Source organism: Falco rusticolus, chromosome Z (genome assembly GCF_015220075.1).
Source record: "Falco rusticolus isolate bFalRus1 chromosome Z, bFalRus1.pri, whole genome shotgun sequence".
Taxonomy (NCBI): Eukaryota; Metazoa; Chordata; class Aves; order Falconiformes; family Falconidae; genus Falco; species Falco rusticolus.
Window position 1 is genome coordinate 14,261,616 of NC_051210.1, and position 17,643 is coordinate 14,279,258.

The window sequence follows — 17,643 nt, forward strand, 5'->3', positions numbered from 1 at the left end:
AAGGTCTGAAAGAGGAAGATGTGTGATAAGCATCATGTAGTCATAGACCAGGAATAACACCAGGTAGTCAAAGGCACAGGTTTGGTCAGAAGTCCCTCAGGAATTATTTCCATTTCCTCTTTATGCTGGCTGGATAAATTTTCTATTATCTTTCATGTGTACTGTACCTTGGGCAAGTAAATGCACAACTTAAGTTTGTTTAATTGATAAAGCTTGCTTTCATGAAGTCAGTTTTCATTAGGCTAACACACAGAACAATTGTTGGGGTATAAATTGCAATATTGCTATTCCAACCACCAACAAATAAACTTTCATGAAATAATTTTCAGGGACGGCTTCCAGTGCGATGGATGGCAATTGAATCTTTGAATTACAGTGTTTACACCACAAACAGTGATGTGTAAGTATGTGTTTAAATGGTCTTTTTTTAAATAAAGAAATATTTTTCAATATCAAGGGAAGTCTTACAGCCAGGATGAGACATTCACTCTTGACTCAAAACACCCAGTAGCTGTGTCAGCATAAGTGAGCAGCAGAAGCAAAAATAAAACCCACAACAAAAAGTTACTTTCATTTCATCATCAGTGTCTGAATAAGTGCTATTTTCACAAGCTAATTGGATTTGAACCACTGCTGTAGTTATAGTTCTCATTTGAAATCAGAAAGCTGATGGATACTAGGGAAATCTAGAGAAACTCAGTACCTTAGTCAGGAAATTTAAAGAGATATTTGGCAAACCAAATCTGTAATAGCAGCATTTACTGAGAGCTCACCGTCTAGGAAAGGTCTCTTGTTGGTGGACTGACAGTCAATTGATTTTGCTAAAGATCTCAGTCCTGCTTTCTGATTCTACAAACACTGTCACGGAATCACAGAATGGTCAGGGTTGGAAGGGACCTCTGGAGATCATATAGTCCAGGGGTCCTCAAACTACAGCCTGCAGGCTGGATACAGCCCCCCAGAGTCCTCAGTCTGCCCCCAGTATTTACAGAACCCCCCACCAGGGGTTGGGGGAAACCAAGCAGCTGCAGATGACTACCTGCCATTGCACCCACACCAACCCCCTGGTTAAACAGTTTGAGGACCCCTGATATAGTCCAACCCCCTGCTAAAGCAGGTTCACCTGAGGCAGGTTGCACAGAATTGAATCCAGGTGGGTTTTGAATGTCTCCAGAGAAGGAGACTCCACAGCCTGTCTGGGCAGCCTGTCCCAGCTCTCTCTCACCCTCAAGGTAAAGAAGTTCTTCCTCATACTCAGCTGGAACTCCCTGTGCTGCAGTTTCTGCCTGTTACCCCTTGTCCTGTCACTGGGCACCACTAAGAACAATCTGGCCCCATCCTCTTGACACTTGCCCTTGAGATATTTGTATGTATGGATAAGATCCCCTCTCAGCCTTCCCTTCTCCTGGGGAAACAGGCCCAGCTCTCTCAGCCTGTCCTCACAAGGGAGATGTTCCGGTCCCCTCATCATCTTTGCAGCCCTCCACTGAACCCTCTCCACCAGTTCCCTGTCCCTCCTGAACTGGGGAGCCCAGCACTGGGCACAGCACTCCAGATGGGGCCTCACCAGGACAGGGCAGAGGGGAGGATCACCTCCCTCCACCTGCTGGCCATGCTCCTCCCAATGTCCCCCGGGATCCCACTGGCTCTATTGGCCACCAGGGCACACTGCTGGCCCATGGGCACCTCACTGTCCACCTGCACTCCCAGGTTCTTCTCCACAGAGCTGCCTTCCAGCAGGTCACATCCCAGCCTCTGCTGGTGCATGGGGTTGTTCCTCTCAAGTTGCAGGACCCTCCACTTGCCTTTGTTGAACCTGTTCATCAGGTTCCTCCCCATCCAACTCCCCAGCCTGTCCAGGTCTCGCTGGATGGCAGCGCAGCCTTCTGGTCGGTCAGCCACTCCTCCCGGCTTTGTATCATCAGCAACTTGCTGGGGGTGCGCTCTGCCCCTTCATCCAGGTCATGCATGAATAAGTTGAACAAGACCGGACCCAGCACTGACCCCTGGGGAACACTGCGAGCTACTGGCCTCCAGCCAGACTCTGTGCCATGGATCACAACCCTCTGAGCTCTGCCATTCAGCCAGTTCTCAATGCTCCTCACTGTCCCCTCATCTAACCCACACTGCCTGAGCTTGCCTATGAGGATGTTGCGGGAGACAGTATCAACAGGTTTTCTGAAGTCAAGGTAGACAACATCCACTGCTCTCCCCTTATCTACCCAGCCAGTCATTCTCATAGAAGGTTATCAGGTTGGCCAGGCATGACTTCCCCTTGGTGAATCCATGTGACTGTTCCTGATAACCTTCTTTTCCTTCCCATACTTGAAGATGACATCTAGGATGAACTGTTCCATCACCTTTCCAGGGATGGAGGTGGAGCTGACTGACCTGTAGCTTCCTGGGTCCTCATTCTTGCCATTTTTGATGACTGGAGTGACATCAGCTTTCCTCCAGTCCTTAGGCACTTCTCCTATCCTATCTGATGTTCCAAAGATGATGGTGAGTGGCTTGGCAATAACATTTGCCAGCTCCTTCAGCACTTGGGGGTGAATCTCACCGCAGCCAGTGGATTTGTGGCTGTCAGGTTTGCCTAAATGACACCATTATCCTCCTCAACCAAGGGAGGATCTTCCCAAGGAATCTTCCTTTTCCTAGACCTTCTCTCATGCCTTCAGGGTCTGGGATTTCTGAAAGATGATTTTGGCAATAAAGACTGAAGCAAAGAAGGCACTCAGTAACTCCACCTTCTCTGTGTCCTTTGTCACCAGGGCACTAACCTCATTCAACCTCCCTAGTCATGCTTTTGCTACTGAAGTACTTGCAGAAGCTCTTCTTGTTGCCCTTGACATCCATCACCAAATTTAGTTCCAAATGGCCCTTAGCCTTCCTCATTGCAACCCCTGCATATTCTGACAGCGTTCCCGTATTCCTCTCCAGTGGCCTGACCCTTTTTACACATTCTGTAAACTTCCTTCTTCTGTTCGAGTTTTGCCAGAATCTCTTTGCTCCTCCATGCAGGCCTCCTGCCCCCTTTGCTTGACTTCTTACTCATGGGGACGCACTGATCTTGAAACTGGAGGAAGTGATGCTTGAATATCAGCCATCTCTCTCGGACACCCCTCTATCTTCTAGGGCCCTAACCCATGGAATTCCTCCAAGGAAGTCCTTGAAGAGCCAAAGTTAGCTTTCCTGAAGCCCAGGGCTGCAGACCTATTTAGTGTCCTACTACCTCTGTACAGGATCCTGAACTCCACCACCCTGTGGTCACTGCAGCCAGGGCTGCCCTCAGCCTTCACGTACCCAGCCAGCCTTTCTTTGTTTGTGAGTACAAGGTCCAGCAGCGCACCTCGCCTCATTGGCTCCTCCACTACCTGCAGCAAAAACTTATCATCAGCACTCTGCAGGAATCTCCTGGACTGTGTGAGCCCAGCTGTGCTGTCTTTTCAGCAGGTATTGGCGTGGCTGAAGGCCCCCATGAGAGCCAGGGCCTGTGATGGTGAGGGTACCTCCAGCTGTCTGTAGGAGGCCTCATCGATTCCCTCTTCTAATCAGGTGGCCTGTAGCGAGGACCCCCAACAGCGTCACCCATGTTGGCCTGCCCCTGAATCCCTACCCATAAGCTCTCAGCGGGCTCTGCACCCACCCCTAGGCAGAGCTCCATACATTCCTCCTACACACAGAGCTACTCCACCACCTCGCCTTGCTGGCCTGGCTTTGCTGGAAAGCACACAGCCATCCATGCCAGCATTCCAGTCACACGAGCTACCCCACCGTGTCCCTGTAACTGCAGTGAGATCGTGGCCCTGCGACCGCACACAGATCTCTGATCCTTCCTGTTTATCCCCACGCTGCCGGCCTTGGGGTACCGGCATTTCAGAGAGCTGGTCAAGCACACGGGTTTCCCAGGAGGGGTGCAAGAGGGTCCACCACAGCCATGCACACCCTCGAGGTGGTTGGTCTTCTGGTTCTCATCTTGGGAGGCAGCTAAGGAACATGTATCACTGCTGTAGTTGGCCTGGATTATCCCCCTTTTGGATGTGATAGTGTGAGCGTGGATACTTTGGACCTTTCCCTGCATTATCCTTCAGTTTAAAGCTCGCTCCACCAAGCTGGCCAGCCTGCTGCCAAAGATTCCCTTGCCTCTTCTAGGCAGCAGGATCCCATCCCTCACTAACAGGCTATAGTTAAAGAACGTCTCATTGCCACAGAAGCCAAAACCCTCATGACGACACCCGTTGCAAAGCCAGAAGCCGAAGTTCTTATCATTATGCAAATCTAATAAAAAAGATAGAAAAGAATGACTCACACTAAGGGTCCGTGTTCTTCGAATACTAGCAAAAAATATAATTGAAATTAAAATATGAAATCTTGTTGCATTTTTGTTGCACTCCACAATATCCCTCTGTTGCAGATGGTCATACGGTGTCCTGTTATGGGAAATTGTTAGTTTAGGTAAGTACCTGAATTTTTTACTGCACAACTAAACCAATCTGAGCCAAGCCAGCTCATTCACTCAGTCTGTTAAAAAATTATTGCTTTGCAGCATATTTCAATTGTTTCTGTTTCATTCTATTGAATTTTATTTAGCTTCAGTATGCTTGGAAATGCAGTCATCACATTTTCAGGTACAATCCTAAATGAGAAAATCATAATGACCATGTTTCTATTGCAATATAAAACCTAAGCCATATCTAAATATAAAATCCATCATATCACATGATTTATAGCCTAAGCCAATATGTTATGTTTGGTGGCTTTTCCTCAGCCTTCCTAGGTTTTAAATGAAGACTTACATCTTAATGCCGTTTTTTTTTTTTTTCTTTTTTTTTGGTGGCACGGAGTGGTGGTGGGAGGTTAACAACTCCTACTCCAACTATTATCAAAGAAAATTTTTGAACAGTAATCTTCAAACAAAATTTAGATTTCATTTCTGCATACACTACTATTCATCATTTATATGATACAGCCTCACACCGTTCATAGCCTTTGTGATTTGCCTCAGTGTGCCCACAGTCTGCTGGCGAAGACGCATACTGACGGAGATGTACATTGCATACCGGACTAATTGTGAACTCTTGCTTTCTAAATTGTTCCCATCTTTCCTTACTAAATGGGTTTGCACTAGATATGGATGGGAACTAACAGATTGCAGCATGGAAAATCAAGAGTCTAAGCAACCAAATATTTGCAAAAAGGGGCAAAGTCAGCTGGACAGTAATACTGGATCTTACCAATGCCATGCTAACAAAGGAATGACCTGCCTATTGCTGTCAAAGGCATTGCAAAAGCAGTTTAAGTACAATCAGATGCAGGCCCTCAGAGCTGTAGAGAAATGTAGGCCAGCCTCACAGATGGTAAAAGTTTATGCTTGGTTTTATTTTTCTCTTCAATACTGTGCACTAAACAGTGTGGAAACATTAACAACAAAAACGTAGATGCAAAAGATTCCCTAAAGTTAGACTAATTTACCTGTTATTAAGTCAGTAATTTTTTTTTTCATTTCTGCTATGAAATTAAACTTTGTTTTATTAAAAACGCCTTGTATTCATGACAATGGTTAAACACTGCTTTAGGTGGAACACCATATTGTGGAATGACATGTGCAGAACTCTATGAAAAACTGCCTCAAGGGTACAGACTGGAAAAGCCTCTCAACTGTGATGACGAAGTGTAAGTAAATGCCTCGGCCAAAAAAACTGAAACAGCGTAACACAACATCTGCTATTGGAAATATATGATGTCTACAAGAGACAAATAAAATAAACAGTTTTTCAGGAAAACATAAAAATTACATTTTAAAAAGCCCCAACATTTTAAAAAGGGTGCACAAGTGGAAATAATTACTTCAGTCCTTTTGTACCTAGCATGCACTGTTATTTGCCATGAACTCTTTCCCAGGCGCTTTGCCTCTGCCAGATACCCTGTTCTTTACACAACATGGCTGAGCTTTAGCTGAAAGAGACCTTTTCAATTATTCCAGAGAAAAACAAAATTCTTTTCAGGCAGCGACCAGCTGTGGAAAATATAACTCCAGCTATGCATAAATCCCTTTTCCTTTGAAAAATATATGTACACAATCTTCCAATAAACATGAATTTGTAGCTTTAACCTATGTATCTAAACTGTCAAATGTTGGTGTTCGACTTTTAAAGGTATGACTTAATGAGACAGTGCTGGAGAGAGAAACCATATGAAAGACCATCATTTGCTCAGATATTGGTGTCACTGAACAGGATGTTAGAAGAAAGGAAGGTAAGAAAGGATCCCTAGAAAAGATTTAGGCCATGAATAACATCAATATCACTTAGGACTCCTGAAGTAATACACCTTGCATCACACTCTTTCTGTTTATTTCCTTTCCAGACCTATGTGAATACTACCTTATATGAGAAGTTTACTTATGCAGGCATTGATTGCTCCGCTGAAGAAGCTGCTTAAGACAGGAGAAATCTTCATTCATCAATTATGTATTGAAAAAACACAGAGCTCTGTCTGCTGGAGCCCAAAATATCATGTGCTGTGTAGAACTGTGTATAGCTTTAACTGTATATAATACAGTAATACTGTCTTACTACAGATATGTATGTGTACATCACCCTGTAACCTCTGCCTCCACAGGCTGTAGAAGTGTATATACTGTGCAGAGTAGGAATAGACTGAAGTCATGACATCTGCTGTTTCATATGTAGGGCTTTCTTTTTTTCTTAGTCATGTAGATATGGTGTATACATACATATTGTAATGCATTAGGTTTTGCCATCTTAAATATTTTTGATACTTTCCAAGAGCTACTTATAGCAAAGTGGGGATCTTATAGCAGTATTTCCAAGAGCTACTGATAGCAAAGTGGGGATATTATAGCAGTATTTCATAGACATTTCATTGTGCTTCAAACAAAAATGCTGAGCTCAATGCAACAGTTGGAGTTGCAAGCAGATGTCAATCCAGTATGTTTACCAAGGATAATTAAGATTCTTATTTGAATATTAAAGTGAGCTAGTCAAAACAAGCTGGTCAAAAATTCTATTTCTCTTTCATTGTCCACTTTAAAAATCAGTGTTTGCCTGTATGCAAAATAAGAATATATTTTGAAGTGTTTAGTGCTATCAAAGGCTGCCATACAGCAATTAGCATGAAGCATAGGGTTGAGGAATATACTACATATTGTAAAACACATTTTTACAGTTAACCTGGATATACATGAGGCTTATTTGATTTGTATTTCTATTAATAATTTCACTGCATAATTATAAATTACTGCCTATAATATACAATCAGGGTTTACTTACTTTTGCTTATTTTATCACTTATGAGTCTGTAGTGTGGTATGGCTTTTTAAAAATGCTGTACTGAAATGCTTCAAAACAATGATATTTGGCCTGCCAGAAAGATCTTCTAGTCCTTAGATAGACAAACAGGGGCAGATTGACCCGAGCATTGGGTATCTTCAACCATATGGGATCCTGTGGATTTACCCTATTCAGACTTCACATACCAGCTAACCTCATGCTTCACACATACGTTCCCTGTCATCCTTCCACAATTCACTAGCTCATAATTGACCATCAGACCACAGTGACTTTCTAGCTGGGTGGATCACGTCACCCCACAAGACCTGCAGGAAGATGCTAGACAAAGAAAGAGGGAAAGGTTTCCCCTTCTGACACTTAGTTTGCAGGTGTGTATATGGTTGGTTACAAGGTAAGGATAGCACAGCAGAGTATAGAGTAACATTACTGACAGCACCAGGCTGACTTAAATAGGAGAAGCACCAAGTCTTATTAAAAGGCAGTAAGTCAACAAGCAGAAATTTGTGCATTCATGCTTTCTCCTTGCTGTACATTTTAAGCTTCAGAAGCAGACACAGTGAAATTTTCCCATTAGATTTTCCTTTAGGTATCACTAGCAGGAATTGTCACTGCATTTTATGCATTTGCTGGTGTGCGTTCAAGATCAGAAAACATAAAATTCTAAGCTTCTGTGAACCCAGATATAACAATATTATTCAGTGGTGGTGTACGGTTCCATAGTTAGAAATACAGAACAGCAAAGTAGGAAGTTGAAATGTCAGAAACTTTACCATACTCTGTTGGTACACACATCTCCTCCTTCTCTGAATATAATATTTTATTTAATACAGCTGTCATTTAACTATCAAGTACATTTCATTCTTTTTTGCCATACATGTTAATCTGCCAAAATGTAACATTCTTTTCCTTTTTGAAATTTATTAGAACACAGTAAAGGCAAGTAGTCACATCTTTAAAACAGTTACAAAAAACAGTTAAAACCCAGCTAAAACCAGGCTTCAAACAGTTCATTTTCTGAGAGCAAATAAGTCACTTTCTAAGCTGTGTCCAGTCAAAATTGAGCTTGCACTGAAGAAGTTTAGCGGTGTTGCCTGTACACGCTGAAGAGGTGTTGTATTCTTCAGATGATCCTGTTACTCCAGAGAGTCTAAAGACAGATTTAGAAGAAGTTCATGGTCAGAGACACTAAGAAATATCTAGAAGAACTAGGTTTATAGTGGTCATTCTCCCAGAAACTGAAGTTAAAACTATCCAGCTTTGAAATCACACAATGCTGAAGTCAACATAAGGCATTTTTTAATTCTCTTTCTTTTCACCTAGGTAGTGTAAGATAAATTAAACTAAGTGACAATAACTCAGCTCTACCACAAGTGACTCAGCCTGGGTTTTAAGCATTGACCAAAGACAGAGCTCTGAGCAAACAGATATTGCTGTTGAAGAAGTAGGGAGACATCATGTTGGCTCTCCTCCAACTTTTTTTACAGTAAGTTTTAAAACCTGTGTTTCTTAAAGCAGTTGCAGGACTTCAAAGAACTAATAGGAATCAAAAACGTGTCTTCCAGGTCTCAATGATAAAAGCCAATAGAAAGACCAAATACACGTGATCTGCACTAAATACAGCCAAATCCTGTTAAGCTGTACAGGCTGATGGCCTCAATACACGGCTTATGACTGTACTGTTTTTCTGTGGAACAGAATTTATAGATGAAATTTGCATTTGCTTCTATTTATTCCCCTTTAGGGAATTTAGCAAATTCTGGGAGGTTTAACTTAATTAACTTGTTGTTTTAAGGAAGGGGGGGAAAGCCCTCAAATGTGGAAAAAAACCAAACTGAGGTGGGCAAGAAGAAAAAACTTTCTAACTGGACCTTTAAGAACAAAAGCTTTATTCCTGATTGAGAGTCTTTGATTTATATTGCTACAAATAGACATCTAAAGAGGTACGTTTCTTCTTATATAGTTATCTGCCAATTTATTAATTCTAATCCTGAAGTATTATAAACTAATTTACACACCTTATATCATAGTCCACAGCTTTACCATCTGGGTTAACAAACATATCACAGGAAACCTGTAGCTTAGCATCAACCACTGTCACTCTGTTAGTTTCAAGCTGTGGGTTGTGCAACACTGAAGAAAAAAAGTAAATTTAAAGAGCATTTACACAGCAATGATGTTTCCTTACATTATGTAAGTACAGAAAGCAGGACTGGATACCAGGTCAACAGATCCAAACAATTTTGCTCACTGCATATTCAACGCTAAAGGTCTAGCGTGCCACTAGAGTGACTAGTCAAACTGAAGGTCTGGTCATGTGGGGTGACTAGTCACAGCTTTGCAGACCCCCTCAGGGACACGAGTTCCAAACTACTACAGGTAGGAAGCTGCTTCATAAACAGCAGTATAGTTTCCTATTAACTGAACCAAACTTTTTATGTTGCTTATACTGTCTTGCAGTCCAGAGTATATGCACCATAGGATCCATCAAAAGGCAGTTATTTAATTAATGCCTTCATGAAGCCTTTCAGTTTCTCCATTCTCCCATCTTGAACATGAAGCTGCAAAGTTTCTGTTACTATTTCAATGCAAGTTTGCCGGATATATTTTACCTAAATTTCCAGACAGTTTCTCTAACAGACTCAGGAACATATAACTAATACTCCATGTTGGTATTTGCCACATAATTTACCAGACATTAGTAAGTAAACCTAAGAGGTTTATACCAAGCCATTTGCAGAAAGCTATGACCCTACATTAAGCCAAAAGGACTCAGAAAGCACAACTGAGATACTGCATTATGTAAAACTTCTGAGAACGTCACTCCTACATTTGCAATCTGACATCCAGCAGACCCAACTATTCTCTCACAACAGCTGCAGTGTTTTTCCATGCCACCAGGAACTGTCAAAAAGAGAAGCTGAAAACTGAGCAGTTTTTGCAGCAACTAGCAATGGCAAAATCAAATCAGTACCCTCATTCCTTCTCTCAATTTTATTTTTCCATTTTATTTTGGGACTTTAGTATGGAAAGAAGCAGATCCCACCTACAGGTCCCACCTATGCAGAGATGACAAACTGTACATCATTCCTTCCTAAGACAAGGTTTTAATTTAAAAAAAATAAAACAGTGAATGGGAGACAGAAAGTTGTAGTATACTCTAGAATGTTCTCCCTGAGGGAAATATTTAATGTAACTTCTGAGTATTTAAGGTGTCTCTCAGAAAAGAATAAGGTTCACTTGGAAGTCAGTGCAAGGTCACAAAATGAACATTTTTCTACAGTCTTCCCATATGATTTTATTGACATCAGCTTTGCTCAACTTATGGCTTATTCAGAGAAAACAGGCTTTACTAACCAGCCGCATTCCCAAAAGAACAGCTGACTGTATCTCAGCTGAACCTTGTGCAAAAAAAGTTTTGTACTCTGATCTTGTTCACTTTTGATGTGATTTAACAGATTCCACAAGATTGAATGCCAAGATTACCCACCTTTTTGTTCCAATACTCTACCAGAATGATAGTCGCATTCCTCATTACCTCTGTGTTCATTACCTGAAGCAGCAACAGTGTATACTTCACCACAGCTAAGGCAGACTCTTTTGAAAGCTAAAAAACCAATAAACAGAGCATCATTCCTAGCTGACTTGCTATAAAGCTAAAAAATGCTGAATTGAAGTATAAAAAGTTACATAAACAGTACTTGTGAGAGCGGAGTATCAATACATAAGCAGCCTCCCAAGATTAGCGATGTATTAAAAAAAAAGGTTCTTCTATAGCACAATAAGAAAGTTAAGTTTACCTTCAGCTTTTCATTTCAACAAACATTTTCATAGAATCCTAGAATTGTTTAGGTTGGAAAAGACTTTTAAATCACCAAGTCCAGCTGTTAACCATGTCCTTAAGTGCCACACTTACATGTCTTAAACAGCTCCAGGGATGGTGACTCAACCCCTTCCCTGGGCAGCCTGTTCCAGTGCTTGATTACCCTGTAAGTGAAGAAATTTTCCTAATATCCAACCTAAACTTCCCCTGGTGCAACTTGAGGCTACTTCCTCTTGTGCTGTCGCTTGTTACTTGGGAGAAAAGACAGACCCCCAACTGCCTACAGCCTCCTTTTGGGGAGTTGCAGAGAGCAAGAAGGTTCCTCTCATGGCTGAAATAAGCCCATTTATAAGCTAAAGTGGACAACTGACATCTCCTTTCCCCCTTTTTTACTGCTTTCCTCCTTTGACTTTATGGATCCAGTGTCACTGGAAAATCTGCTGTTACTAAGTCACCCTGAAGTCAGGAAAACATATTTTTTAGCATTTCTTCTCAATTTTACATTTCCAGTTAATATTTTAAGCCAGTATTTATAAATTAAAATATCATTTTATTTCATTATAAGTTTCTACAAAGAGTAGCTATAGAGGTTTTCCTTGGTTGAATAAAAAAAGTGGTCTTCTGCTCAAAGTTATGTGAGATATCAAGACTATTTTTTTAATTTCTTTTTTCTTAGAAAAGGTTCAGTCCTTCAGCAAGCACTAGCAATGCAGTCATGATTTAAGTCACACTCTCCATCTGGCATTTGTTTCAGGCAGTACTTCACTCAGAGCATAAACTAAGGACCCAATGAATTAGTCTGAAAAAAATGAGGTTATTTTTAGGAACTTATAGCCTTCATTAACAATGCAGTGTGGAAGTTTTGCTTATCACAATATGCTTATTTTTAAATCCAGCATAGAATTTTAAATCATCACATTCAAAAATCCGTCAGTAAGTTAAGTTAACCATAGCACTGTCGCACCCAAATAGATCCAGTTACAAAGATGCATAGAGTGTATCAAACAAGAAATGATAAGTCTATACCACATTTTTTCCCCAGGGAAGATCCTTTAAGAGCAGCATTTAAATGTGTGCTACTACCAAGAGAAAGGTAATTTTGCACAAAGGAAACAAAGGCTGTGTGTGTAGTTATCACAGCCTAGTCTCACCGTTATTGGGGCATGCATTATACCATTTAGGAAGCAAGAAGGTACATACTGGAGATAGGAAGCGTGAAGTAATCCAGATGTAATACTACAGAAAAATATTAATAATCAAACTGACAGAAGCCATACTACTTGACATTCTTAATTAGAAAGCAAAACTCAGATCATGTAATTTGTCTGACTCCAGGGAGCTTCAGTGAACTCTGCTTTCTCAAAAACAACCAAAAAACCCAAAACAAACAAAAAAACCCCACCAAAATCCCAACAAACAAAAAACTACCAAAACCAACCCAAAACCAAAAAGGCAAGGATAGAGTAAATTTTCTGAGAAGAGAACCTTGTGATATTTGGCCATTCAATACTGCAAAGCAAAGCTGGCGTTAACAAACCAAAGTATGCCTCTGTTAACCTTTTGACAAGTTCCTCGACAGCCCTTTGACTTGTAAGGGTACCTTTCTTGATGCCAAATAAAGCCTGTCATCACATATCCTCTGCCAGTACACGTGGTAGGAAGTTTTAAGGGAAAATAACCAATGCACAAGCATGTGTTGACTGAAAAACTAGTACTTAATTCTCCTATCAAAACTGCTTTGATTAACAATTTGTATGTTCAATTGCTTATATTTGTGTAGTGGCTGCTAGAATAATCAAGGAAAACGAAAATACAGTATGAGTAACAACTTGAGTAAAGCATGACAGAAACAAAATAATTTTTTAAAAAAAGTTATCCTGGTGTATCACATTACCAAAATACTATTTGAAATTAATTGCTATTAAAAAATACTTCTGTTCACAATCATATATCCAAGTTCTGTTGCAGTAACTCTGCAGCACCTTGCATGGCAAAGGGTAGTCCTTTTGAATGAACCAACAGAAAGTCGACAAAGGATTGTTGTTGCAACATTTCCCTTCAGCATTATGTGCTGTTGACCACTGCTGGTTTCAATGGCCTGAACTTCAAGCAAATTTAGAGGCTGAAACACACAGAAGATACAGACTGAATCTAAACTCTAATAGTAAGATTTATTATTAAATTATACTAATCTGAAACATGGGTATTTCACAGCTTCTTTGTTAAACTAGGGTAAAAGTAAACTAATGCACTGAAGCAAACCTGGAATATCAGGAAACACATTAAGTCTTCACTCCTTCCAATAGAGTTTATGCGAAGTGTTCTCTGGTATTTTTGAGATCATACATCAGTTTGAAGACACTAGAATAAAGCAGCTACACGAGTCAAGTGAAAAGCTGTTTTCAGATTGTAGTGACTATGATTTTGAAACACCTATTTGCCTGCCTTCCCTGTTCCCTTTCCCCTTCCCCACAAAAAATCATGGTAGCAAGAAGAAAAATCAAGGAAATCCACCATTCTAACTTCATCTGTCAATGCAATCAGTAAGTATCTTGAAGTATTGCTTTGCATTTTTAAAGGCAGGAAAGCTACAGATCTTAGAAATAAAATTTTTTCATGAGGTTCTGGAGCCATCCTTGCAGTCATCCTGCTTAACTTTCCTTGTATCAGTATCTATTATACAGGAGGACACATTTGTACAGCATGAAATACACTAATTCATTTTACTGCTATTTAGAAAGAATGCATACAGTGGCAGAATAACTCAATTTTATGTGAAGATGTTTTATAGCATCTGTAATGAAAACACATGAATGAAACTAGGAAGCAGTGTTTTATTAACTGCTTGGTAGGTTAATTTGTAAGCATACCTCCAAAGTGATAGTAGAACAACTGGAAGCGAAACACTGTTTAACTAGTATCAAATGCTGTAAATAACTTCTACTCCAGGATCTTTCACATATAAAGGAGAATTTAAAGGGAGAAGAGCACACAATTATCAAATCACAAGATTTAACAAATTGTTTTAGAGGGTCTGAATGTTTCAGACTAGAAACTTAACAGTTGATACAGTACTAAAAGGAAACTCACCATATTTTTTTATTATTATTTTAATTTTTATTTTGATTCTTTCAACTTGTTTATCAAAAGACTTTCCACAAAACAAATGTTTTTCACAGTTTTGGTCAAAACTGTACATGTTCAAATAACTTGGCACCAAGTACTTTTCCCCTTTCCACTACAGCTACCAAGACTTCACATATAACCTTGTATACGTGCACAAGCTAAGTGCTCACCATTAGTCAACTCACAGCTAACATTCACAACAAAACAGACACATTCAAGCGATGTCTATCTGAAGCAAAAAGAAACTTTGTTTGTCAAAGCTACAGATCAAGCTGTCATAACCCTTGGTCCAATGCTTTGAAATTGGGTAGCTGACAATGCAGACATAGTTGATTTCTGTTAAGGAGTTGTAGCAATAAAAGCTTGTACCTTTTTAACGGCAGTTGCAAACTCCATTGCGTCCCAGTGTGCCTGATGAACTTTTGCATTATGACCCTGCCATCAAGGTATGCTCTGAAAGGCACCATTTCATTTTTGTTATGTACCTGATACACACATAGGAAAAAACAGAGTTAACATTCAAGCAGTTTCAAATCACAGAGAGATGGTGATGGAGTTAACACTCTGCTTCTTAAAACTGCATTTTGCTATGGCATTCAGAGCTCAGCATGCTGTCCCTGGAAGGAAAACATGAAGCTGAAGGAGCTCAGGAGTGGTGGAGGGGGCTTAAAGAATTGTGCCTACTATTAACATTGACACCTAAAGCACTGTAAAAGCAGAGAAAGCAACAGCCGCTTTGGGTTTCCAAGCACTGTATCTGTTGTCTCTCGGTACAAGCCTGCAGTCCAAACTGACTTTTCAATACTCATTGACCTCAGCTGCCCTGGGCAGCAGCTTACTTCTGCATCAAAACCTACTCTTAAGTACTAAAATATTTGCTACAACTTTTAACAGAAGAGTTGATGAGACATTTGTTCTAATTAATTTCAAAATATTTTGAAAGTTAGACTAAAAGATTCAGCCAGCCTGAAGTTCAACATAAGTCTCCAGATATTAAGTAAAGCTATGCTGATTTTCACTTTATTACAAAGATTATAGCTCATATCCAATTTTGCAGTTTATGCAATTCTTTTCTTCTGTCCAGGAACTTTTGCTTTGGATTCTAATAAACTGAGAACTACGTTTCCTCCATGAAGCTATTAAAAACAAGAACAAACTATTTAGACCAACTCTTATAAAGCTATAGACTTCAGTAATATTGTTGTGATCCATTCACTCCAATGTTTCAGGATATTCTGTCAAAAAAAATCACCAGAAAAATTACAATTCCATCAGTATTAAACTGTTGTTTTACATTCACAACAACGAAGCCACAGTGCTTTGAAGCTGAGGCAGTGGTACTCAAAGTTCCTACCTTTTTTTGTAAGAAGAACAGGAGACTACTGAAATACATTACTGCCTTTAAAACTTAATGCAGTAAAAGTAAAAAAGGCTACCCCAAGGCACAGAGACATTCAAAGAAATTGTCTGCTTCAGGTACCACACAGATCACCTGTTGTCAAACTAGACCAAAGAATTGTAAATGTTCCTTTATGACTGTCTACTGGTGTTGAAGGATCAAATATGTAACCTTTTACTTACATTTTGGAAAGAGTATTTTAACTCAACTGTATATCACATCCCACCCTCACAGGCTCAGAAAAAAGATCCCTAGCACTGAAAAGGAAGCAAATACCTGCTTATCACTGTCCTTTTGTGCTCCTCTTTCAAACTCACCAAAAATTCTCCAACCCTTCTGTAATGGAGCATCTGATTTGGTCAGCTCTGTGCCCCCACTGCGTTTCACTTCCTCAGCAGATGAACTCATCAGAGTTATTTCACTTTCGCGTTTAAGTAAGAAGTTGGACATGGTTACGCATCTTCTGGGTAATCATTGCCTCCATTGTCTTATATGCTCTGGCTTTCCTCTGCATTTATTAATTCTTCTGTGTAAGATCCTTCGGTTGTAGTTTCATCTTTTGACAAGTGAGCAGTACACAAAACAGGCTGTGTTACTCTTCCATTGCTCACAGTCTTCATTAGTAGTGTACTCCTGAACAAATGCTTCCACCAATATATGGGTTTCTGCATTACCTTCCTTCAGAATTCCCTTCTGCATGTCTGCCGTAAGAGAAGCAGCTAAAGATATGTTTCTCCTTACTATAGACAAGGGCATCTTTTTCCTCCAAAACTTTCAATGTATTGGTGTTTGCATCAGCCAAATAAATCTCATTTGCTTCTGGAGAAACATTGCCTAGTTTTTCAGACTTTTTTCAAACCTTTGCTGTTCTGCAAAGTGATCATTTTCTCTGATTTTTCTTCTGTACACCCAAGAATGGCTGCTATAGCATTATCACGTAATTCTTCTGCATATATTACAGCAGCCAGTTCTTCATCCCTGTTCTTGTTTGTACAGTCCCTACTTATTCTTGAAGTTTTGTTAACGCTTGTGACGGCACATCTGTGACAAGATCACATTCATCGTCAGATTCTTGAAGTTTCATTTCAGGTTTCATAAGGGAAGTTTCTTCACCTGTTTATGAATATGCATCTACTCCTAAATGGAGGTATCTTTGCATTCCTGTCCTGATTTTCACATGGAAATACTTCTGTTGGCTTACACTGCTGCTTAGCATTTTCATCCTTAAGTGTTACAGAAGAGAGAAAAACTTGCATAACAGTTTTGTAGATTATTATCTTCAAGGACAGTTTCTGGAGAACTGTAATGAGCAATGTATCATTCTAATTAAAAGGCAACAGCCATTATTTGCAGGAAAATGAAACTACATGACATGTATGTGCCAAAAATGCACTACAATTGTTTTCTTAGGAGAAAGTATCTTACTTTAAGATCATTTTCAAGGGTTAAGGTGTTTATAATCCTTTCACAGGGATGACAGTACTGTGAGAGTTCCTTCCGTTCCTTGATTTTGTTCTTGACTGAATCTACTACTATTTTAATTCCTTTGGGGGTTTTGTAAATCATCTGCATCTCTTCGAGGAAAGACAGATATTAATTAATTATTAAAAAAATAAGACATCCTATACTGCAATCTACAGATTTCAGCAGAGGAAAAAGAAATAATCTATTTCAGCATAGGAAGAAGAAATAATCTATTTTATTAATTATGTACAAGACTACAAGTCTTATTGTCCCAAATACCCAATAACATTTCAAGGCAGGCATATTTATAATTGTGCACAAACTTTAAGCAGCCTTGAAAGTCAAATTATCCAGCTGCATATTTAAGCCACTAACCACTGTCTTTTTAACTTTTATAGTCTGCAGACTGCTTACCAAAATTCAGCTTGACCCCTTTCTCAAGTGTGGGTGTCTTAATTACGTATCCGAATGTATTACCAGAATGAAAAGGTTATTCTGTCCTGCCATGAAATTTCAAATTA

General features: G+C 39.9%; 1 protein-coding gene across 1 annotated transcript in view; it reads left to right on the forward strand.

Annotated features, from left to right (window-relative positions):
• The window catches only part of TEK (TEK receptor tyrosine kinase), a 43,790-nt gene extending 36,777 nt beyond the window's left edge, over positions 1-7,013 (forward strand). The window contains exons 19-23 of the mRNA XM_037373729.1: positions 330-400; positions 4,415-4,455; positions 5,577-5,673; positions 6,156-6,255; positions 6,367-7,013. Coding sequence (XP_037229626.1) covers positions 330-400; positions 4,415-4,455; positions 5,577-5,673; positions 6,156-6,255; positions 6,367-6,441 — 384 coding nt within the window. The 3' untranslated portion in view covers positions 6,442-7,013. The remainder of the gene's footprint in view (positions 1-329; positions 401-4,414; positions 4,456-5,576; positions 5,674-6,155; positions 6,256-6,366) is intronic.
• The last annotated feature ends 10,630 nt before the right edge of the window (positions 7,014-17,643 follow it).